Raw genomic sequence first — 25,040 nt, 5'->3', positions numbered from 1 at the left:
TGTGTGCGTGCGTGTGCGTGTGCGTTCTGGGGGATGGGTGGTTTTCTTTGCTCCTTGATAATGGTCAAACACGGTATTGGCAGTATTTGCCAATCTGTGTATACAGACAATATGGCTGCAGTCTCACTCAAAAGGAGGAGCGAATGAGTAATAATAGTTAAAGATTTAAACAGCCCATTTAACAGTGCTGCCAGGCCAGTGTAGCAGAACCCAGAGCCCAGAGGAGGAGGAAAGGACATTAGGCATGGGACCCAGTTACAGCTCAGCAGCACTACACTAAAGACAAAGTCAAACAGACTGAGCATCTTTATGCTACTTAGTTAAATAAAGGGACTCCTTGTTCTTCATGTTGATGTGGTGCCGTAACCACAATACAAGGAAGTGATGTTTTAATTTGCACTTAGTCCTACAGTATGGTGCTGTACTACGCAGTGCACAACACACATCCCTCCCCTCGCAGTTTACCATATAGCAGTTAGTCAGTACTGGGACGGGATTCATAAATCATCACAGAGTAGGAGTGCGGATCTAGGATCAGTTTTGTCTTTTAGATCACAATCAATACAATTACATGGACAAGGCGGACCTGATCCTAGATCAGCATTCCTACTCTGAGAGGCTTCATGGATACAGGCCCAGAACTCTCCTACCTCTCAGTGGTGTTTTCATTTCACCACATACTGTAGAGACAGACAGAGAGCAGCCAGACCACGCCAGGGTCGGAGACACTACTCACTCATCTGAAACTCATTGGTTAATGTAGTGTGACAGTCAGTGAGAGCAGGGAAGAGGGAGAGGGGAAGATGGAGAGAGGAAGAGGTATAGAGGAAGTGAGAGGTATGTACTGGGGTAGAAGCTGCAGAGGAAGAGGGAGGGAAAGGGGGGATGGGAGGGAGATACAGGAAGAGGGAGGGAAAGGGGGATGGAGGGAGATACAGGAAGAGAGAGGGAAAGGAAGGACAGAGGGAGGTAGGGGAAGAGAGAGGGAAAGGAAGGACAGAGGGAGGTAGGGGAAGCGAGAGGGAAAGGAAGGACAGAGGGAGGTAGGGGAAGAGAGAGGGAAAGGAAGGACAGAGGGAGGTAGGGGAAGAGAGAGGGAAAGGAAGGACAGAGGGAGGTAGGGGAAGAGAGAGGGAAAGGAAGGACAGAGGGAGGTAGGGGAAAGAGAGGGAAAGGAAGGACAGAGGGAGGTAGGGGAAGAGAGAGGGAAAGAAAGACCAGAGGGAGGTAGGGGAAGAGAGAGGGAAAGGAAGGACAGAGAGGAGGTAGGGAAGGAGGGAGAGAGAGGGAAAGGAAGGACAGAGGGAGGTAGGGGAAGAGAGAGGGAAAGGAAGGACAGAGGGAGGTAGGGGAAGAGAGAGGGAAAGGAAGGACAGAGGGAGGGAGGGGAAGAGAGAGGGAAAGGAAGGACAGAGGGAGGTAGGGGAAGAGAGAGGGAAAGGGGGGATGGAGGGAGGTAGGGAGGGGAAAGAGAGAGGGAAAGGAAGGACAGAGGGAGGTAGGGGAAGAGAGGGAAAGGGAAGGACAGAGGGAGGTAGGGGAAGAGAGAGGGAAAGGAAGGACAGAGGGAGGTAGGGGAAGAGAGAGGGAAAGGAAGGACAGAGGGAGGTAGGGGAAGAGAGAGGGAAAGGAAGGACAGAGGGAGGTAGGGGAAGAGAGAGGGAAAGGGGGGACAGAGGGAGGTAGGGGAAGAGAGAGGGAAAGGAAGGACAGAGGGAGGTAGGGGAAGAGAGAGGGAAAGGAAGGACAGAGGGAGGTAGGGGAAGAGAGAGGGAAAGGAAGGACAGAGGGAGGGAGGGGAAGAGAGAGGGAAAGGAGGGACAGAGGGAGTTAGGGGAAGAGAGAGGGAAAGGAAGGACAGAGGGAGGTAGGGAAGTAGAGAGGAAAGGAGGACAGAGGAGGTAGGGGCAAGAGAGAGGGAAAGGAAGGAAGAGGGAGGTAGGGGAAGAGAGAGGAAAGGAAGGACAGAGGGAGGATAGGGGCAGAGAGAGGGAAAGGAAAGGACAGAGGAGGTAGGGGAGGACGAGAAGGAAAGAAGACAGAGGAGGTAGGGGAAGAGAGAGGGAAGGAAGGACAGAGGGATGTAGGGGAAGAGAAGAGGGAAAGGAAGGACAGAGGGAGGTAGGGAAAAGAGAGAGGGAAAGGACGGACAGAGGGTGAGGTAGGGAAGAGAGAGGGAAAGGAAGGACAGAGGGAGGTTAGGGGGAAGAGAGAGGGAAAGGAATGGACAAGAGGGATGGTAGGGGAAGAGAGAGGGAAAGGAAGGACAGAGGGAGGTAGGGGAAGAGAGAGGGAAAGGGGGGATGGAGGGAGGTAGGGGAAGAGAGAGGGAAAGGAAGGACAGAGGGAGGTAGGGGAAGAGAGAGGGAAAGGAAGGACAGAGGGAGGTAGGGGAAGAGAGAGGGAAAGGAAGGACAGAGGGAGGTTGGGGAAGAGAGAGGGAAAGGAAGGACAGAGGGAGGTAGGGGAAGAGAGAGGGAAAGGAAGGACAGAGGGGGAGGTAGGGGAAGAGAGAGGGAAAGGGGGGACGGAGGGGAGGTAGGGGAAGAGAGAGGGAAAGGAAGGACAGAGGGAGGTAGGGGAAGAGAGAGGGAAAGGAAGGACAGAGGGGAGGTAGGGGAAGAGAGAGGGAAAGGAAGGACAGAGGGAGGTAGGGGAAGAGAGAGGGAAAGGAAGGACAGAGGGAGGTAGGGGGAGAGAGAGGGAAAGGAAGGACAGAGGGAGGTAGGGGAAGAGAGAGGAGAGAGAGGAAAGGAAAGGACAGAGGGAGGTAGGGGAAGAGAGAGGGAAAGGAAGGACAGAGGGAGGTAGGGGAAGAGAGAGGGAAAGGAAGGACAGAGGGAGGTAGGGGAAGAGAGAGGGAAAGGAAGGACAGAGGGAGGTAGGGGAAGAGAGAGGGAAAGGAAGGACAGAGGGAGGTAGGGGAAGAGAGAGGGAAAGGGAGGGATAGAGGGAGGGTAGGGGAAGAGAGAGGGAAAAGGGGGGGACAGAGGGGAGGTAGGGGGAAGAGAGAGGGAAAGGAAGGACAGAGGGAGGTAGGGGAAGAGAGAGGGAAAGGAAGGACAGAGGGAGGTAGGGGAAGAGAGAGGGAAAGGAAGGACAGAGGGAGGTAGGGGAAGAGAGAGGGAAAGGAAGGACAGAGGGAGGTAGGGTAAAGAGAGAGGGAAAGGAAGGACAGAGGGAGGTAGGGGAAGAGAGAGGGAAAGGAAGGACAGAGGGAGGTAGAGGAAGGGTAGGGGAAGAGAGAGGGAAAGGAAGGACAGAGGGAGGTAGGGGAAGAGAGAGGGAAAGGAAGGACAGAGGGGAGGTCGGGGAAGAGAGAGGGAAAGGAAGGACAGAGGGAGGTAGGGGAAGAGAGAGGGAAAGGAGGAAGAGGGAGGTAGGGGAAGAGAGAGGGAAAGGAAGGACAGAGGGAGGTAGGGGAAGAGAGGGGAAAGGAAGGACAGAGGGAGGTAGGGGAAGAGAGAGGGAAAGGAAGGACAGAGGGAGGTAGGGGAAGAGAGAGGGAAAGGAAGGACAGAGGGAGGTAGGGGAAGAGAGAGGGAAAGGAAGGACAGAGGGAGGTAGGGGAAGAGAGAGGGAAAGGAAGGACAGAGGGAGGTAGGGGAAGAGAGAGGGAAAGGAAGGGACAGAGGGAGGTAGGGGAAGAGAGAGGGAAAGGAAGGACAGAGGGAGGTAGGGGAAGAGAGAGGGAAAGGAAGGACAGAGGGAGGTAGGGGAAGAGAGAGGGAAAGGAAGGACAGAGGGAGGTAGGGGAAGAGAGAGGGAAAGGAAGGACAGAGGGAGGTAGGGGAAGAGAGAGGGAAAGGAAGGACAGAGGGAGGTAGGGGAAGAGAGAGGGAAAAGGAAGGACAGAGGGAGGTAGGGGAAGAGAGAGGGAAAGGAAGGACAGAGGGAGGTAGGGGAAGAGAGAGGGAAAGGAAGGACAGAGGGAGGTAGGGGAAGAGAGAGGGAAAGGAAGGACAGAGGGAGGTTGGGGAAGAGAGAGGGAAAGGAAGGACAGAGGGAGGTAGGGGAAGAGAGAGGGAAAGGAGGACAGAGGGAGGTAGGGGAAGAGAGAGGGAATAGGGGGGATGAGGGAGGTAGGGGAAGAGAGAGGGAAAGGGAGGACAGAGGGAGGTAGGGGAAGAGAGAGGGAAAGGAAGGACAGAGGGAGGTAGGGTAGAGAGAGGAAAGGAAGGACAGAGGGAGGTAGGGGAAGAGAGAGGGAAAGGAAGGGACAGAGGGAGGTAGGGGAAGAGAGAGGGAAAGAGAGGTAACGGAAGGGACAGAGGGAGGTTAGGGGAAGAGGAGGGAAAGGAAGGACAGAGGGGAGTTGGGGAAGAGAGAGGGAAAGGAAGGACAGCGGGAGGTAGGGGAGGAAGAGAGCAGGGACAAGGGGGGACGACAGAGGGAGGTAGGGGCAAAAGAGACGAGGAAAGGAAGGACAGAGGGAGGTAGGGAATGACGAGAGAGGGAAAGGCAAGGACAGAGGGAGGTAGGGACGAGAGAGGAAGAAAGGAAGGACAGCGGGAGCGTCGGGGAAGAGAGAGGGAAAGAAGAAGGACAGAGGGAGGTAGGGGACTGGAAGAGAGGGGGGTTGGAGGTAGGTTAGGAGGAGGTGTCTGTGAAGAGAGAGGGGTATGGAGGGATGGAGGGAGGAGGAGGTGTCTGAAGAGAGAGGGGGATAAACTTAAAAGGTGTAAGGGCAGAGATAGGGGGATGGAGGGAGGGAGTGAGGAGGAGGGGAAGAGGGATGTAAGGCAGGAGTTATCAATGGTGGAGTACGTATGACACAACTAAAGGAGCAGGGCTGAGTTGTGACTGTCGACATTGATGACCTCAGCCGTGAAAGTGCTCTAACGCGACGTGTAACTGTGTAGCCAGCGAGCGCCATGGCGAGACGATAACATGATCTCAGGGCATGCACGGCAACAGCCCCGTAAACACTCTGTTGCACTGTGACCTCTGACCTCTGAGTTACCTGACCTGGAACACTGAAACACCTGCTTAGTCAGTGCTCTAGGTCTGTGTGATCCACCTCACTGTACTGATACAGGATGCTGTATATAGTAGAGGACCACTATCAGTATTAGTAGCAGTCAGTGTCCTGGGAGTAGAGTGTGAACCACTGGGAGGAAGGAGAGGTCAGTAGCGACAAATCTGCTAGTATACACTGAGAGAGGTGTGCACTGTATAATACATCAACAGCACCATACAGATACAGATGCCAGAATGCTGCACTCACCTCTCTCACTGGAGGACGGACATATCAGGACTGTTACTTACGTATACTGTTCATAGATAGCAACTAGGGCTGGGCGATATAAAAATCATATCATGCTATTTTTCTAAATTTTGACAGTATTTTATTAGAGGTCGACCAATTATGATTTTTCAACGCCGATACCGATTATTGTAGGACAAAAAGGCCGATACCGATTAATCTGCCGATTTTTAAATATATATTTGTAGTAATGACAATTACAACAGTACTGAATGAACAATGAACACTTTTATTTTAACTTAATATAATACATAAATAAAATCAATTTATTCTCAAATAAATTATGAAACATGTTCAGTTTGGTTTAAATAATGCAAAAACACAGTGTTGGAGAAGAAAGTAAAGGTGTGCCATGTAAAAAGCTAACGTTTAAGTTCCTTGCTCAGAACATGAGAACATATGAAAGCTGGTGGTTCCTTTTAACATGAGTCTTCAATATTCCCAGTTAAGAAGTTTTAAGTTGTAGTTATTATAGGAATTATGATGCGTTGACTATTTCTCTCTATACCATTTGTGTTTTGACTATTGGATGTTCTTATAGGAACTTTAGTATTGCCAGCCTAATCTCGGGAGTTCATAGGCTTGAAGTCATAAACAGCGCTTTGCTTCAAGCATTGCTAAGAGCTGCTGGCAAACGCAGTAAAGTGCTGTTTGAATGAATGCTTACGAGCCTGCTGCAGCCTACCACTGCTCAGTCAGACTGCTCTATCAAAAATCAAATCATAGACTAAATTATAATAAACACACAGAAATATGAGCCTTTGGTCATTTATATGGTCAAATCCGGAAACTATCATTTCAAAAACAAAACTTTTATTCTTTCAGTGAAATACGGAACCGTTCCGTATTTCATCGAACGGGTTGCAACCCTAAGTCTAAATATTGCTGTTACATTGCACAACCTTCAATGTTATGTCATAATTATGTAAAATTCTGGCAAATTAATTACGGTCTTTGTTAGGAAGAAATGGACTTCACACAGTTCGCAACGAGCCAGGCGGCCAAAACTGCTGCATATACCCTGACTCTGCTTGCACAGAACGCAAGAGAAGTGACACAATTTCCCTAGTTAATATTGCCTGCTAACATGCATTTCTTTTAACTACATATGCAGATTTAAAAACATATACTTCTGTGTATTGATTTTAACTTCTCTGGGCTAGGTGGGACGTGACCGTCTCACACTATTCAACAGCCAAGTGAAATAGCATGGCGCGAAATACAAAACAGCAAAAATCTCATAATTTCATTTTCTCAAAAAATCAACTATTTTACACCATTTTAAAGATAAGACTCTCGTTAATCTAACGACATTGTCCGATTTCAAAAAGGCTTTACGGCGAAAGCATAAAATTAGAATATGTTAGGACGTAAACTTCACAAGAAAAACCACACAGCCATTTTCCAAGCAAGGACATGCAGCATAAAAACCAAAAGTACAGCTAAAATATTCACTAGCCTTTGATGATCTTCATCAGATGGCACTCATAGGACTTCATGTTCTACAATACATGTATGTTTTGCTCGATAAAGTTCGTATTTATATCCAAAAACAGCATTTTACATTGGCGCGTGATGTTCAGAAAATGTATTCCCACCAAAACCCCCGGGGGAATGTGCACATCAATTTACAAAAATACTCATCATAAACGTTGATCAAATTTTCAACAGTTATTGAAATAATAATATAGATACACTACTCCTTGACGCAACCGCTTTGTCAGATTTCAAAATAACTTTACAGAGAAAGCACATGGTTCAATATTCTGAGTACCTAACTCAGCCATCGAAGCAAGCTATACAGCTACCCACCAAGTTCTGGCATCAACAAAACTCTGAATTAGTATTATAAATATTCTCTTACCTTTGCTGATCTTCGTCAGAATGCACTCCGAGGACGCCTACTTCCACAAGAAATGTTAGTTTTGCTCGAAATACTCCATATTTATGTCCAAATACCTCCGTTTTGTTCGTGCGTTCAGATCACTATCTAAAAGCATAACGCGCGAGCGCAGTACCAGAGATGAAAAGTCTAAATGTTCCATTACCGGTCGTAGAAACATGTCAAACGTTGTTTACAATCAATCCTTAGGGTATTTTTAACATAAAACGTCGATAATATTCCAACCGGACAATAGCGTATTCATTACAGAAGAAAAAGAAGGAGGGGCGCACTCGTGGGATCGCACATCACCAAGTCATTTGTCCATAGGCAGTCCACTCATTGACTGAGCTACTATTCTCTGAGCTACTAATACTCTGGGCCCGAGTATTAGGCAGTTTACTCTGGGCACGCTTTTCATCCGAAATCAAAAATACTGCCCCCTATACCCTAAAAAGTTAAGGAAGGCATTGATGTTTATGGTTAGGTACATTTGTGCAACGATTGTTTTTTTTTTCGCGAATGTGCTTTGTTAAATCATCACCCGTTTTACAAAATTGAAGTAGGCTATGATTCGATGATAAATTAACAGGCACCACTTTGATTATATGCAACACAGGACAAGCTAGTTAATCTAGTAATATCATCAACCATGTGTAGTTAATTAGTGATTATGTGAAGATTGATTGTTTTTTATAAGATAAGTTTAATGCTAGCTAGCAATTTACCTTTTTGATGCATCACTCGCGTTACAGTTGGTCAGCCTGCCACGTAGTCTCCTCGTGGATTGCAATGTAATCGACCATAATCGGTGTCCAAAAAGGCTGATTACCGATTGTTATGAAATCAGCCATGCCGATTAATCAGTCGACCTCTATATTTTATGTTTTTGATTAATAAAATTTCTAAATTTGCTTTATGAATAGTGCGTGACCCTAGGGTGGCAACACATATATTCTAAATTATTTCAATGGGTCTTTCTCCATTTGGATTGTTTGATACTGTTGAATTCAACTTCAACCTAAAATAATTTCCTGCATTTCCATCAATTTCTGCGTTCCCTGCACTCATTTGAGATCATTTCCACACTGCCACGATATGGGCAAAAATTCTAGGCTATATTTTTAACCAAATGTTGCAATTGTGATTTAGATCAAAACACCTGGGTGAACTTTTGGAATCATGGAAATAGAATGTTTATTATAATTCTATAGTTACAATATAAATAACAGTGGGCACTTTGAATACAGTGTTGTTTGACATGACAACAAATGAAAATGCCATGGATGAGTTATTGTGACAGGTTAGGAAACAAAGTGATGTTCAGTGTTTCCTAGGGGACCCTATAATCTTTGGCTACATTCAATCTTTATTCATATAGCCAACATATTCATGCTTCGCCTATTTCTCTTTGATTTAGAAGATACTGCTGCACAAACAACATGCTGATTTAAGCCTCCACCAGCACTGGTATCAGGCTGTATTAGCTAGCTACGTTTGCTCTGACTCACTACTTTTATTAGCTAGTTAGCAAGCCAGCTAACTAGCGATTAGCATTAGTGGCTAACACGATTTAGCTTAACTTGCTAAGAAAACACAAACTAGCTGTTTGCAGATGTAAGAAACACAAACTAATATTGTAATTATAGAACGCTTGTGGATTTATATTTAGATCAAAGTGGAAACAACATCGTTGTCATCAACATTGACCATGTAGACTGAACTCAAGTATCTCGTGGTCAAGTAACGACAAATGTGCTCTTTGAATGACGGGGTGGGACTAGGTCTGTGTGGAAAGCAGCATGGAGAGAGAGAGCAGAGGGATGACTCAAGTAGCGGAGTAAAGTATAAAAATGGATGTTACACACGGCGTATCACATTTAACAAACCAAACATTCAAATACCGTTATAGAAGGTAAAGTAAAAACCCAAACCGGTCCGTGGATAAATACCGGTATATAGTAAAATACGGTATACCGCCCAGCCCTAATAGCAACAACTAAATAGCATTAACTTAATTAAAAACAAAATGTGCACCCTTTGGGTTGGGAAATGCTGCTTTAGCCTGTACTATATGCATACAGTTCCCCGGTGCCTTATGGGAAAGAAAGACAGAATGGGAGCAAGAAACCAGGGCAGCTTTGATTTTGATGAAGAGCCTTCTGTCTGAACATTCTCTCTTTCTTTCCCCTCCCTCTCTGTTTCTTTCTCAGTCTCCTTCATACTCTGTCTGTCTGATTCTCTCTATTTCTTTACTTATCTCTCTCTCTCTCTCTCTCTCCTTCTTGTTCTTTATCCCTCTCTCTTTCTCTCGCCCACTCTCTCTCTCTCTCTCCCCATTAATAATGAAGAGTGAGATATGTCTGTGTATGTTAATTTCGTTCATAAATCCTATGTCTAAATATAGAGCGGCAGACTTCAGTGACTGACTCAAGGATTGGTCCGGGCATTATCCTGTATTAACACACACTAATACCATTCCTGGAGAAGGAGAGAATATATGGAGGACAGATATCCTATGAAGTTAAATATATTCTCCATCATTCTCCCAACTGACGTGGAGTCCAGGGTCACATCAAAGGGAGCACAGTGTGTACACACACGAAGCATCTTGCATGGGAACGCAGCTCTTTGCCTGTTTTCATCCCCCCGCCAACATAGTATGTATGTGTGCTTGTGTGTGTCCGTTTCTTTGTGTGTGTGTTTTCTTTTCAGAGCTTCATATCAAATCAAATGTTATTTGTCACATGAGCCAAATACAGTGAAATGCTAGACCTTACAGTGAAATGCTTTAAGAAGTTTTAAGAAAAAAAAAAATAATAATTTTAAAGTAAAAGTAATAAATAATATATACAGGGGGTACCGGTACAGAGTCAATGTGCGGGGGCACCAGTTAGTCGAGGTAATTGAGGTAATATGTACATGTGTGTAGAGTAAAAGTCACTATGCATAGATAATAAACAGAGTAGCAGCAGCGTAAAAGAGGGGTCTGGGAAGCCCTTTGATTAGCTGTTTATGACTTGGGGGTAGAAGCTGTTTAGAAGCCTCTTGGACCTAGACTTGGCTCTCCGGTACCGCTTGCCGTTGAGTCTTTGACAATTTTTAGGGCCTTCCTCTGATATCACCTGGTATAGAGGTCCTGGATGGCAGGAAGCTTTGCCCCAGTGATGTACTGGGCCATACGGACTACCCTCTGTAGTGCCTTGCGGTCAGAGGCCAAGCAGTTGCCATACCATAGGATCTGAGGAAATATGCCAAGTCTTTTCAGTCTCCTGAGGGGGAATAGGCATTGTTGTGCCCTGTTCACGACTGTCTTAGTGTGTTTGAACCATGCTAGTTTGTTGGTGATGTGGACACACCAAGGAACTTGAAGCTCTCAACCTGCTCCACTGTAGCCTTTTCCTGTAGTCCACAGTCATCTCCTTTGTCTTGTTCACGTTGAGGGAGAGGTTGTTGTCCTGGCACCATATGGCCAGGTCTCTGACCTCCTCCCTATAGGCTATCTCATTGTTGTTGGTGATCAGGCCTACCTCTGTTGTGTCATCGGCAAACTTGATGATGGTGTTGGAGTCATGCCTGGCATGCAGTCATGAGTGAACAGGGAGTACAGGAGGGGACTCAGCACGCACCCCTGAGGGGGCCCCGTGTTGAGGATCAGCGTGGTAGATGTGTTGTTACCTACCCTTACCACCTGTGGGTGGCCCGTCAGGAAGTCCAGGATCCAGTTGCAGAGGGAGGTGTTTAGTCCCAGGATCCTTAGCTTAGTGATGAGCTTTGAGGGCACTATGGTGTTGAACGCTGAGCTGTAGTCAATGAATAACATTCTCACAAGGTGTTCCTTTTGTCCAGGTGGAAAAGGGCAGTGTTGAGTGCAATAGAGATTGCATGATCTGTGGAACTGTTGGGGCGGTATGGAAATTGGAGTGGGTCTAGGGCTTCTGGGATAATGATGTTGATGTGAGCCATGACCAGCCTTTCAAAGCACTTAGGATCAGACGTGAGTGCTACGGGTCGGTAGTCATTTAGGCAGGTTACCTTAGTGTTCTTGCGCACAGGGACTATGGTGGTCTGCTTGAAACATGCTGGTATTACAAACTCAGTCATGGACAGGTTGAAAATGTCAGTGAAGACACTTGCCAGTTGGTCAGCGCATTCTCGGAGTACACATCCTGGTAATCCGTCTGGCCCTGCGGCCTTGTGAATGTTGACCTGTTTAAAGGTCTTGCCTCAAAGCGAGCATAGAAGTAATTTAGCTCGTCTGGTAGGCTCGTGCCACTGGGCAGCTCGCGGCTGTGCTTCCCTTCGTAGTCTGTAATAGTTTGCAAGCCCTGCCACATCCGACGAGTGTAGGAGCCGGTGTAGTACGATTCAATCTTAGTCCTCTATTGACCCTTTGCCTGTTTGATGGTTCGTCGGAGGGCGTAGCGGGATTTCTTATAAGAGTCCGGGTTAGAGTTCCACTCCTTGAAAGTGGCTCCATTCTCTTTATAAGAGAAGAGAGAGGCATCTCTCTCTGTGCATATGTGAAGAGAATCATATCTCTCTCTCCCTATCTCCCCCTCTATGAGTATTTTCACTCTACCTCTGAGATAAATCTTCACCCTGCCCACTCTCGGTCTTTATGAGGGTATAAGAAGTGATATGTGTGAAAAAAGGAAGCTATTTGAGGGGAGAAGGAAGGCTGTACTGTATAAGAAAGGCTGAGAGGAAAAGCTGTGCTGTGTTTGAGAAAGTGGAAAGCTATTGATCCCCCTCCTCTCTTCAATACCCATTATGTCTGCTGTTCCTGCCTCTCTTCCCTTAGCCAATCAGAGACTGTTACATAACAGGGCCTGTGGTTCTAGAGGTACTCTAGAGAGAAGAAAGGAGAGGGTGTGAGTCTGTGTGTAAAGAAGTGTGTGTGCCTCTATGTGTCTTATGTCCGTAGCGCGCGCGAACACACACACACACACACACACACACACACACACACACACACACTTACCCTCCTTTTAATATTGAGTGAGATACCATCAGTGTCTTTGTGGTTTGATGTTCTCATTCCTTGGAACTGAATCAATGGTGATTGTGCTGGAGCAGTCACCATGTAAACGTTTCTGTAATGCAATACAGTAGTATAGTAGCTTACATACTGTACCTCTGTGGCAGACTTGGGTTGTTGGGAATGGAGATTCATGTTGTGACTTGTATTTCTAATCAGCAGAGTGTAGCATGTGTGTTTTTGTGTTTACTGTCCTGTGTTACCCCACAGTCAAACAGAGATCTAGATAAAAAAGTTTAGGTCTGTGGTGTGTGTTTCTGCTCTAAATGTACTTTTGAACACTGAAAAATAACATTTACATCATACATTTCCTACTTTATTCTGTAGACGTGTATAAACAGTAGCCTAACATCTCCTGTTTCTCTGTGTCTATTTCCAGATCCCAAGGTGAGGCCAGAAGGCTGACCAGCATCGTTGTCTGTCTGTGCATCCTCAAGAGCTCACCTCCACATCTGACTGGACAATTGGAGCCCCCGAGGAAAACAAAATGTCTGCCGCTATGAGTGCCCCCCTCCTGGCCCTCCTCCTCCTCCTGCTGCCCTTGGTAAGCTGTTGGCCTGGCCAGACATTATTTATGGCTAGCAAAGCCATGGGGAGATAAACTGTTGCAATGTCACTTACAGTTGCAGTGTGTTTGTGATTGAATGACAAAAGGGTTTTTAGCTCAATTCAAGAGAGGGACTGATTTTTAAAGTCTGTATTTTAATGTATTTTTGTAGGTTAATTGATATACAGTCGTCAATAATACATGGATTGTGAAAACGTTTGGCTCTGGGGAAAATGGAGGCAAGGAAATGAAAGAGAAAGAGAGAGAGAGCAAGAGCGATAGAGAGACATTTTCAGAGAAGACAGAGAGAGAGTGAGAGAGAGCGAGAGAGATGGGCAGAGAAGACAAAGAAAGAGAGAGAGAGAGAGAGAGAGAGAGAGAGAGAGAGAGAGAGAGAGAGAGAGAGAGAGAGAGAGAGAGAGAGAGAGAGAGAGAGAGAGAGAGAGAGAGAGAGAGAGAGAGAGAGAGAGCTGGGCAGAGAAGACACAGAGAGAAAGTGAGAGTGTGAGAGAGTTAGAGATTGGCAGAGAAAACAGAGAGAAAACAGAGAGAAAGCGAGAGTGTGAGAGATAGAGAGAGATGGGCAGGTAAGACACAGAGAGAGAGAGAGAGAGAGAGAGAGAGCATGAGAGATTGTTGAAAGAGGGAGAGTGGAGCGAGACATTACTGTGAAAGCATTCGGCCCGTCCTTGTTTGTTTAACAGTGGGGATGGTGATGGTTGGCTACAGAAGAGATGTTAAACATGTCATAACGCAGGTAAAGTTTCCATGGACGTTTGTTTAGCTGAGTTGATTTACTGTTTGTTATTTCAACCTCACAATGTCTCTGTGGCAATTTTATACGTGCATACTGTACGCACACAAAGACCTTAGTTATTGTCAGTCTCTTCACCTCTCTGATCTGGTCTCTGGCACCAGAGAAGACTATGTTTACCCTCAGATTTATGTCAGGATGACCAGTGTACTGGCACTAGTGTAGTGTAGTGTAGTATAGTGTAGTGTGTCTCATTCCAACGCAGTCTCACAATCAATTCGTGCATATATGCACATAATTCATTACAGCAAATTTTGTGCGTTTTTGTGCGTTTTGGTGTGGCTTAATTCGTGAGAAAAGACACAAATTTTATGTGCTTCTTAATTCGTGCGAAAAGACACAAATTTAACACTAATTTTATAGTAGGCTAAAATTTAACCATGTAGCCTACACACAAGCATTTGCAAAAACAATATAGACGCGATAGTTTATATTTAAGTTTTGATCTTCTTAATGGCCAATTCAACGTTATAAAAATTCGATTTCCTGATCTTCTTAATGGCCAATTCAACATTATAAAAATTCGATTTCCGCGCTTATTGTTCCGTCCCTCTCTTCGCCCCAACCTGGGCTCGAACCAGGGACCCTTGCACACATCAACAACTGACACCCACGAAGCATCGTTACCCATCGCGCCACAAAAGCCACGGCTCTTGCAACGCAAGGGGAAACCCTACTTCAAGTCTCAGAGCGAGTGACGTCACCGATTGAAACGCTATTAGCGCGCACCACCGCTAACTAACTAGCCATTTCACATCGGTTACACTTACACTATACAGAAATGTTGTCTTTGTTTAACCATGATTTAAAATGTGTTGTTGTATGCCTATATGTACTGAAGTGTTCATTCAGGCATACAACAACACATTTTAAATCATGGTTAAACAAAGACAACATTTCTGTATAGTGTAAGTGCTTGTGTGTAGGCTACATGGTTAAATTTTAGCCTACTGGTTCAATTTGTGTCTTTTCGCACGAATTAAGCCACACAAAAACGCACAAAAACGCACGAAATTTGCTGAAATGAATTATGTGCATATATGCACGAATTGATTGTGAGACTGAGTTGCTCATTCTCATATATTCCTCCTCTCCTTTCTCCTCTCCTCTCCTCCCTCACCCCTCTCCTTTATCCTCTCCTCCCTCACCCCTCTCCTTTATCCTCTCCTCCCTCACCCCTCTCCTTTCTCCTCTCCTCCCTCACCCCTCTCCTTTATCCTCTCCTCCCTCACCCCTCTCCTTTCTCCTCTCCTCCCTCACCCCTCTCCTTTCTCCTCTCCTCTCTCACACCTCTTCTTTCTCCTCCCCTCTCCTCCCCCACTCCTATCCTTTTTCCTCTCCTCCCTCACCCTTATCCTTTTTCCTCTCCTCCCTCACCCCTCTCCTTTCTCCTCTCCTTTCTCCTCTCCTCCCTCACCCCTTTTCTTTCTCCTCCCTCACCCCTCTCCTTTCTCCTCTCCTTTCTCCTCTCCTCCCTCACCCCTCTTCTTTCGCCTCTCCTCTCCTCCCTCACCCCTCTCCTTTCTCCTCCCCTCTCCTCTCCTCCCCACTCCTATCCTTTTTCCTCTCCTCCCTCACCCCTCTCCTTTCTCCTCTTCTCTCCTCCCTCACCCCTCTCCTTTCTCCTCTCCTCCCTCACCCCTCTCATTCCCTCCCTTCCCTCACCCCTCTCCTTTCTCCTCTCCTTTCTCCACTCCTCCCTCACCCCTCTTCTTTCGCCTCTCCTCTCCTCCCTCACCCCTCTCCTTTCTCCTCTCCTTTCTCCACTCCTCCGTCACCCCTCTTCTTTCGCCTCTCCTCTCCTCCCTCACCCCTCTCCTTTCTCCTCTCCTTTCTCTTCTCCTCCCTCACCCCTCTCCTCTCCTCCCTCACCTCTCCTCTCTTTTCTCTTCTCTTCTCCTCTCCACCCTCACCCCTCTCCTATCTCCTCTGCTCCCTGACCCATCTCTTCTCCTCCCTCACCTCTCTCCTTTATCTTCTCCTCTCTCACCCCTTTCTTCTCCTTCCTCACCCCTTGTGTGTGTGTTAGACAGAGAGAGATGGATGGAGAATAGCAGTGATTTAGAAAGAGATAAGGATGGAGGTACAAATGGGGTGATTCAGAGATAGAGGGAGAGATGGGGAGAGATGAGGAAAGAGTGGGATGCATAGAGTGATGAGGTGAATCAGAGAGATAGAGAGAGAGGGAGAGACGAGGAGAGATGAGGAAAGAGAGTGGGATGAATAGAGGGATGAGGTGAATCAGAGAGTCTGTTTATAATGCAAATCAGGCCTCTAATCCTTCCTGGCTTACAGAGTCGGAGGATGACATGGCCCTCATCAATAAACATGACTAACTCATGTTTATGAAGCATAACTCATATAACAAAGGCCACACACATTCGCGCACATGCATCCACTCTCTCTCGCTTTCGCTCTCCTGTCGTGTGGTGCTATTCTCTCATCCTCTCCACTCCACTACGCTCTGCCTGACTACCTGCTGCTTAGCAACACCATACTAATTAGCACCGATGATACATCTCCACTAAAGTGTATTATGTCAGTGTTTCTGTGTATACTGTGTATAATGTGTGTGTGTGTGTCTGTGTGTGTGTGTGTATATGTGTGTATATGTGTGTATATGTGTGTGTGTGTTTGTGCGTCATCACTTCCGTACAATTTATTGCATTGAGAAAGATAATTTTTATCAATCAGAAATACTTTCAATTTATTTTCCGCATGACCAATGGACTAAAGCAGAACTGTGTGTGTGTGTGTGTGGGTGATTTTCCTGAAACAGAATACATTTTGTGTATATGCTTTTATTTTTTTACACTAAGAACAAATATACTGAACTTGTGGATAGGTCTACATCAGTAGCCTAATGTTGGTGAACTGATGTCATCTCACTCATATCAGCAGATGAGGTAGAACCATTATGGCGCAAATACATTTGATAACATGTTGCTATGGAATAATCCTTCCATCATATTGCCTCCCTGTGGCTCAGTGTGACTCAGTTGGTAGAGCATGGTGTTTGCAATGGTGTTTGCAACGCCAGGGTTGTGGGTTTGATTCCCACGGGGGGCCAGTACGGAGGAGAAAAAAATAAAAAATGTATGAAATGAATTGAAATGTATGCATTCACTACTGTAAGTTGTTCTGGATAAGAGTGTCTGCTAAATGACTAAAATGTAAATATTGTAATGGCCTACGATTAGGCCCTAGTGATGTGTTAGTGAATCTCCACCTCTAATTGTGGCTGTGGAATAATCCTTCCATCATATTGTAATGGCCTAAGATGAGGCCCCAGTGATGCATTACTGATTCTCCACCTCTACAATGTGGCTGCATTGTCACCTGGTTTAACAACAACAGATGCTGTATCTTAATGTGAGCCAGTTTCACACAGCAGGAGAATGATCCTTCAGCAACAGGAAATGTGAATTGTTATGTGTATTATAATTAATGGACAGTTTTTGTAGGGGTTGATACTGGGCTCCTGGGTGGTGCAGCGCTCTAAGGCACTGCATCTCAGTGCTAGAGGCGTCACTGCAGACCCTGGTTCGATTCCAGGCTGTATCACAACCGGCCGTGATTGGGAATCCCATAGGGTGGCGCACAACTGGCACAGTGTCGTCCAGGTTAGGGTTTGGCCAGGGTAGGCCGTCATTGTAAATAAGAATTTGTTCTTAACTGACTTGCCTAGTTAAATAAATAAGAATACATTTTTCGGTAGGACAAATCAAGTCTGAAATATTAAAGTGGAAATTACAATCTTTTTAGAAGCCTTTTTAAACCTTGAATACATTACAAGTTTGCATTTCCTGCTGTGCAGGACAATTCCTACAATAACAAGATGATCAAATTAAGATATGCCATCTGTATTGACTAGCGTGATAATACAATGTGTGCGGACACAGCCATGGTCTAATAGTGTCGTGATAATACAGTGAAACACTATGCCAATATGCTACGTAAGGATGATGATGAGATCGAGTCTTGATCCAGGCCAATTAGCCGATGATGAGCTTATCAAACCATGCAGTGGGAGGGCGGCACACTTTCTAGATCAGTTAAGGTTGCTCTGGGATCGTTTAAATCACCCTGACAAAGGCAGACGTGAGAGGGCACAGCGCAAGAGACCACACAAACAGGCAGATATGTGACCGACCGCCTCAATTCAGTCAAAATTTGAAATTGTGCTGTTTTTTTTTACATTGGATGAAAGTAGGGACTCAGAGCTATAAATTGGTATATCATACACTGCAGTTGAGGAACAATGGGAAAGTAATTCTGCTTTGAAAGTTGATAAACTTGTAACTAGGGTTGCACATTTTGGGGAATATACGGAGGTGGAAACTTTCCGTGGGAATTAACGGGAATATATGGGAATTAACGGGAATATATGCAAATTAATATTCATACCATTTAAATGTAGATGTTTTTTGTATTGGATATATTTACCATATCATATGGAGACAGAAACATAAACCTTTTACCTTATCATAAGTAGACATAATTGCAAATGATTGAATCCTTCCAATATAAATTTAAAAAACTATTTAGTTACGAATTTAACTTTAATTAAATGAGTTGACTCTTCACATGGAATGATTTCACTGAACAACAAAAGAAAGGGAATATTGAATGATCCCCAATGATCCATCACATCTCCCAAAAACGTTCTCAACATACATCTGTAAAATTATAGTCTAGAAACTAAAGCTTTGGTTGTCTTCCTCTCAGGCTTCCATGTCTTCTCCCTGGACCTCCTCAATGTCCACCTCTTGAACATCAGACTCTGAGGCCTCACTTTCCAACCTTGTTGAGGATGGCTCATTGTCAGGCTCAAAAAGCCTCAAATTTGCCCGGAGGGCCACCAATTCAACTCTTGTATTGGTCAGCCTGTTGCGTGCTTTGGTGTGTGTGTTCCCAAAGAAGGACCAGTTGCGCTTTGAGGCAGCTGATGTTGGTGGGATTTGGAGGATGATGGAGGCACAAAGATCCACAAAGTCCCTCCCATCAGGTGGCTGATGATACATGTTGGCACGACTGCCATATTGCATCTCCATCCCAAAGCCCTTGCTTGGAAGTGTACTTCGCCAGACTGCCAAGAACCTTGCCCTTATCCAGGCCAAGGTGGCGAGACACGGTAGTGATGACACCATAGGCCTTGTTGATCTATGCATCAACATGTACGCTGCGGTGTGTATGGGCTTCAGGCAGAAGTCTTCACGCTTTTTTTTCAGAACTGCAGTTTCCTCTGCTTGGAGCAACAGTGAAGTGGGCAGTGCAGTACGGATTTCTTCTCTTACATCTGCAAGCAGAATCTGAACATCAGACAGGATGGCATTGTCTCCCTCAATCCGTGCAAGGGATATTGCTATAGGTTTCAGGAGTTTCAGGCTGCTTACCACTCTCTCCCAAAATACATCATCCAGGAGGATCCTCTTGATGGGGCTGTCCATATTGGCAGACTGTGATATGGCCATTTCTCGGAGAGACTCCTTCCCCTTCAGGAGACTGTCAAACATGATGACAACACCACCCCAACGGGTGTTGCCGGGCAGCTTCAATGTGGTGCTCTTATTCTTCTCACTTCTCTTGGTGAGGTAGATTGCTGCTATAACTTGATGACCCTTCACATACCTAACAGTTTCCTTGGCTCCCTTGTAGAGTGTATCCATTGTTTCCAGTGCCATAATGTCCTTGAGGAGCAGATTCAATGCATGAGCAGCACAGCCAATGTGTGTGATGTGAGAGTAGAACTCCTCCACTTTAGACCAAGCAGCCTTCATGTTCGCAGCATTGTCTGTCACCAGTGCAAATACCTTCTGTGGTCCAAGGTCACTGATGACTGCCTTCAGCTCATCTGGTGTGTCTGTTGTCCCTTGTGTCTGTGCTCTTGTAGAATACTGGTTGAGGGGTGGAAATGATGTAGTTAATTATTCCTTGCCCACGAACATTCAACCACCCACCAGAGATGAAGTGCAATACAGTCTGCTTTCTCTATGGTTTGCTTGACCTTCACTTGAACTCTGTTGAACTCCGTATCCAGCAAATTAGTAGATAAAGCATAGCTGGTTGGAGGGGTGTATGCTGGGTGAATAACATTCAGAAATCTCTTCCAATGCACATTGCCTGTGAGCATCAGAGGTGAACCAGTTGCATACACAGCTCGAGCAAGACATTCATCAGCATTTCTCTGACTACGTTCCTCCATTGAGTCAAAAAACTTCTGATTCCAGGAGGACTATGAGCTGTTGCTATCGATAAGGTGTCTGATTCATCATTTTCACCTCGAATAGAAGAAGAGGGACTTTTGTCAGAGGTTGCTTGTTGTGAGCGCTGAGGGAACTTTATGCACTTGGCCAGATGATTATGCATCTTTGTTGCATTCTTCACATATGATTTGGCACAGTATTTGCAAATGTACACAGCTTTTCCTTCTACATTAGCTGCAGTGAAATGTCTCCACACATCAGATAGTGCCTGTGGCACTTTCCTGTAAAGATTAGAAAAAACTGAGTAAAAAAACGAATACAATTCCATGAGCAGATAAATAGTTAAGCAGTTAGATTAAACAACTCCTTTCTAAGATAAATATTTTAAAATTAAACATGTATGGGAACAGGTGAATTAACACTCCTCAGGTAGCAGGCTCAAGCAAACTAAAACCCACATGGTAGCAAAAACTAACTAGCAGAAATTGTTAACAAGTTAGAAATGATTTAAACAGACTTTGCTGTAGGCTACTATTTACTAGTTAACAAAAAATCATGTATGTCCTATAAAATATATTCCCCTAGCAAGTATTGTAATCAAAACTTACCAGAAAGCGTGTAGTCCTTGGCTAGTAGTGTGGGCTCAATAGCATCTCATTAGTGTGCAAGATCTTGAGAATTTTGTGCATGTGAGGGAAGAGTGCACTGCACATGTGATGGAAAAAGGCACTGTGCATGCAGAGGGTTGCAATTCCATTGAATTTGGGATAGTTTAACCAAAATATGCCACAAAACCTTGAATTGCCTTATGTGTATCCCACAAAAAAGGTTCACTGTTATAAGCTAACTTTTTTGATGAATTTATGCAACATTCCCCAAATTCCAGGGCTTAATTACTTGCATAGTAGCAATATCAAAAATAGAAAGTGTCCAGATATAAATATTTTAGCATTATTAGATGACGCTTACCCGACGCACTGCTACCCGAAATGCTATAACCACCCCCCCAGCCACATCTAGCTAAGTGGATGGGTCTCTATTGTCTAGACATGAACACATGTTCATGAAGTACAATAGATGGCCATAATCAACCCCAGACACACCTGACTAATTTGATGGGTCATGTAATAATCCGGCCTAAGTGGAGTCTTTTGTTTAGACATATAGCTAGCTAGGTAGCTAGCTAGCTAGCTAAACAATGAACCGGCATAATCCCAACTCATACTACTACCAATACAAACACTGTCATAGCTGTAGTATGAATCTGCAGGTAGCTAAAGCTAACAAACTAGGTTCAACATTAGCTAGCTAACATTAGGCCATAACTAGCAATTCAAATGGATTTCTGATTCATTTAATATTACTACACAGATCATACAGGTAACTTTAGCTAGCGAGCCAGCAAGCTAGCGTTTGCTAGCTAACTAACAGAACACTTTAATTTGCAATAAAAATGGCTATCTGACAAAATTAGAAACTTATATCTGAAAATGTCGCTAAATTCTTAACCGTATACATGGATGAACGCTTCACGGCAGACTGGAACCATTTAACTCCGTTCTGTTTGTAGCTTAGTCCTCAATACAGGACTAGGATTGAATCCTACTACACAGGCTCTGACGCTTGTCGGATGTGGCAGGGCTTGAAAAATATTACAAACTACAAAGGGAAACCCAGCCACGAACTGCCCAGTGACGTGAGCCTACCATATGATCTAAATGCCTTTTATGCTCACTTCAAGGCAAGCAACATTGAAGCATGCATGAGAGCACCAGCTGTTCTGTACGACTGTGTGATCACGCTCTTCGTAGCCATGTGAGCAATACCTTTAAACAGGTCAACATTCACAAAGCCGTGGGGCCAGACGAATTACCCGGATGTGTACTCAAAGCATGTGCTGACCAACTGGCAAGTGTCAACCTCTCCCTGACCAAGTCTGTAATACCTACATGTTTCAAACAGACCACCATAGTCCCTGTGCCCAAGAAAGCGAAGGTAACCTGCCTAAATGATTACCGCCCCGTAGTACTCATGTCGGTAGCCATGAAGTGCTTTGAAAGGCTGGTCATGGCTCACATCAACACCACCATGCCGGAAACCCTAGACCCCCTCCAATTTGCATACCGCCGCAACAGATCCACAGATGACGCAATCTCAATCGCACTCCACACTGCCCTTTCCCACCTGGAGCATTGTTTACAGCGTCAAGCATTATTAATAGGGAAAATACGAAGAGGTTATTATTATATTCCAGTATTAAATTAGTGAGTGTAGTATATAGTAGACTGTAGTAAACTGGTAATTCTATTATATTGTGACAAACACAACATTACAGTTGGAACTTAATTTGGTCAAAGAAAATGGCTCAACAGAATGAAACAAACACTTGTTGCATATTTAAAGAAATTGTTTAAAACTTCACAAAAGTTTTGGACTGGCTATGCCTATATTGCAGCAATTACCAACAAAGGCGAGTGCCTATCGTTGGCCTAGCCAACAAATGACAGCAATAGGCTAATCCTGTTTATTTTACAACAGGTTTACTTTTAACCTAATGTATCTTAAACTAAATACGGACAGCAAAATTAAAAAGACAGTTCAAACTTAATTTAGCCAACGAAAACACTTTTTGCATATTTTAAGAACTGGTTTAGATTATAATAATAATAATGATTAAAAACAAAATAAAAACAAAAGATAATACAATATTTAAAAGTTAGAAAGCCTGAATAGCGACTTGAACACCGTTTGGCCATGCCAACATTTTTCTCATCTTTACTACAATATCACAACTTGTCCCGAGGACCCAGTTTCAGCTGGACATAAGCTATACGTTTTATTGAGTTGCAATTGGCTGCCACAGATAACGAGCTCACATGCATATTAAATTAACAGGGGATAGGTCCAATCGGGTCCATTCGGTAAATCAATTATAATTGCACATACCCAAGACCCGTGGCAATTATATCAGGCTCAACCCAGATCCGAGTCAACAGTCCGGACCCGTTCGGGTCACAGGTCGGATCTCAGAATTTCCAGTCTGTTGGACCCGTGAAGACCTCTAATTCTAATGCCTCATTGTGAATAGCTGTGGATACATGTGAATAGTTTTTTATCAAGTGATGTGTTTGTCTTTCATTTTGGACACAACTCTGTCGTTATTTACAGTATCAGTAGTTGTAGGCAGTTGGTTTTTTCTACGTTTGTTACTTAGTCAATGTCTACACTGGTTCTAGTCTGTGTATGCGCCCACGTTGTGTTGCTGACGTCAGTAACTCTGGTGAGTATAAGAACCCACACCTCCTATGGTGGTGATGAATATAATATAATAACCTTCTCCCCCATGGAGCTGCTGAGGTTCACAAAGCCAGGACGACGTGGCTGGACCGACGTCTCCCAGGGCTAGTGTGTGTGCGTGTGCATGCGTGCATGTGTGGACTGAGGGCTGACACCAGCACAAAGGCTGGACAGTGTCCCCTCTCTCCTTTCCAACCCCCCTTGCCCTCCGAAAGGCAGCCCAGCTTTGTGCATCCGTCAGCAGGCTGCGTGGGGTGGCAGAGAGGGTCTCTCAGGGCCTGACCTCCATGTCTCTGTACGTGGCTCCAGGCTCCTGGCTGTTGCTATGAGCTTGCCTCTGTGTTGTCTTAATACAGTGATGATACAGTGTCTGTTCTGTTCATCTATGGTTAATCTTTATGTGTTGTCATGTTGTCATGTTGGGGGTGTTCAGTGTGTGTTCTAGTTTCTGGTGGCAAATGCCCTCTGTGTCCTGGATGGCTTAACTCTTGCCTTTATCTTCGACATTCATGAGTAATGAACATAGCACATTAAGCAGGACTGAGCTAATTCTGCATAGCACGTCTTGTGACTGCTCACTGGTGTGTAAGCAACACAAACAGGTGGATGTACACAGCTAATTAAACTGTGTAAGTGGTTTCCTGTTCAGCGTCCCTCTGTGTATTCCTAATGGTCTGTGGTCAATGCTTGTACAGATATAGGATCTTCATTTGATCACCCTGTTGCAGGAGAACTGCCCTGCAATGCAGGAAATGTAAAACTTTTAGTGTGAGGTTTAAAAAGGCTTCTGAAGTTTGTAATTTCCACTTCCAGACTTCATTTTCCCTACGAAAAATGTATCAACCCCAAATAAACTGTCCATTAATTATAATCCACATAATAATTCACATTTCCTTTTGCTGCAGGATTATTTTCTTGCTGTAGGAAACTGTCTCAAATGAAGATCCTACACCTGTATGCAGTATGTAGGTCTATAATGATCTGTTGGATTCTGGGGCCTGTATGTCTAAACATGGTGGTCTATAATGATCTGTTGTATTCTGGGGCCTGTATGTCTAAACATGGTGGTCTATAATGATCTGTTGTATTCTGGGGCCTGTATGTCTAAACATGGTGGTCTATAATGATCTGTTGTATTCTGGGGCCTGTATGTCTAAACATGGTGGTCTGTAACGGTTTGTTGTAGTCTGGGACCTGTATGTCTAAACATGGTGGTCTGTAACGGTTTGTTGTAGTCTGGGACCTGTATGTCTAAACATGGTGGTCTGTAACAGTTTGTTGTAGTCTGGGGCCTGTATGTCTAAACATGGTGGTCTATAATGATCTGTTGTAGCCTGGGACCTGTATGTCTAAACATGGTGGTCTGTAACGGTTTGTTGTAGTCTGGGACCTGTATGTCTAAACATGGTGGTCTATAATGATCTGTTGTAGTCTTGGGGGTGTATGTCTAAACATGCTGGTCTGTAACGGTTTGTTGTATTCTGGGGCCTGTATGTCTAAACATGGTGGTCTATAATGATCTGTTGTATTCTGGGGCCTGTATGTCTAAACATGGTGGTCTATAATGATCTGTTGTATTATGGGGCCTGTATGTCTAAACATGGTGGTCTGTAATAGTTTGTTGTAGTCTGGGACCTGTATGTCTAAACATGGTGGTCTGTAACGGTTTGTTGTAGTCTGGGGCCTGTATGTCTAAACATGGTGGTCTGTAACGGTTTCTTGTAGTCTGGGACCTGTATGTCTAAACATGGTGGTCTGTAACGGTTTGTTGTAGTCTGGGGCCTGTATGTCTAAACATGGTGGTCTATAATGATCTGTTGTAGTCTGGGACCTGTATGTCTAAACATGGTGGTCTGTAACGGTTTGTTGTAGTCTGGGGCCTGTATGTCTAAACATGGTGGTCTATAATGATCTGTTGTAGTCTGGGACCTGTATGTCTAAACATGGTGGTCGATAATGATCTGCTGTAGTCTGACCTCTAACCCAT

General features: G+C 44.9%; 1 protein-coding gene across 2 annotated transcripts in view; it reads left to right on the top strand.

The window, feature by feature from the left end:
* adcyap1r1b (adenylate cyclase activating polypeptide 1b (pituitary) receptor type I) overlaps positions 1-25,040 on the top strand; it is a 55,308-nt gene that overhangs the window by 3,287 nt on the left and 26,981 nt on the right. For both annotated transcript variants that reach the window (XM_029707866.1, XM_029707867.1), the window contains exon 2: positions 12,569-12,733. In XM_029707866.1, coding sequence (XP_029563726.1) covers positions 12,677-12,733 — 57 coding nt within the window. In that variant the 5' untranslated portion in view covers positions 12,569-12,676. The remainder of the gene's footprint in view (positions 1-12,568; positions 12,734-25,040) is intronic.

This window comes from Salmo trutta, chromosome 22 (assembly GCF_901001165.1).
Source record: "Salmo trutta chromosome 22, fSalTru1.1, whole genome shotgun sequence".
Taxonomy (NCBI): domain Eukaryota; kingdom Metazoa; phylum Chordata; class Actinopteri; order Salmoniformes; family Salmonidae; genus Salmo; species Salmo trutta.
Note: the sequence above shows the minus strand (reverse complement) of the source record. Positions and strands in the feature narration are given on the sequence as shown.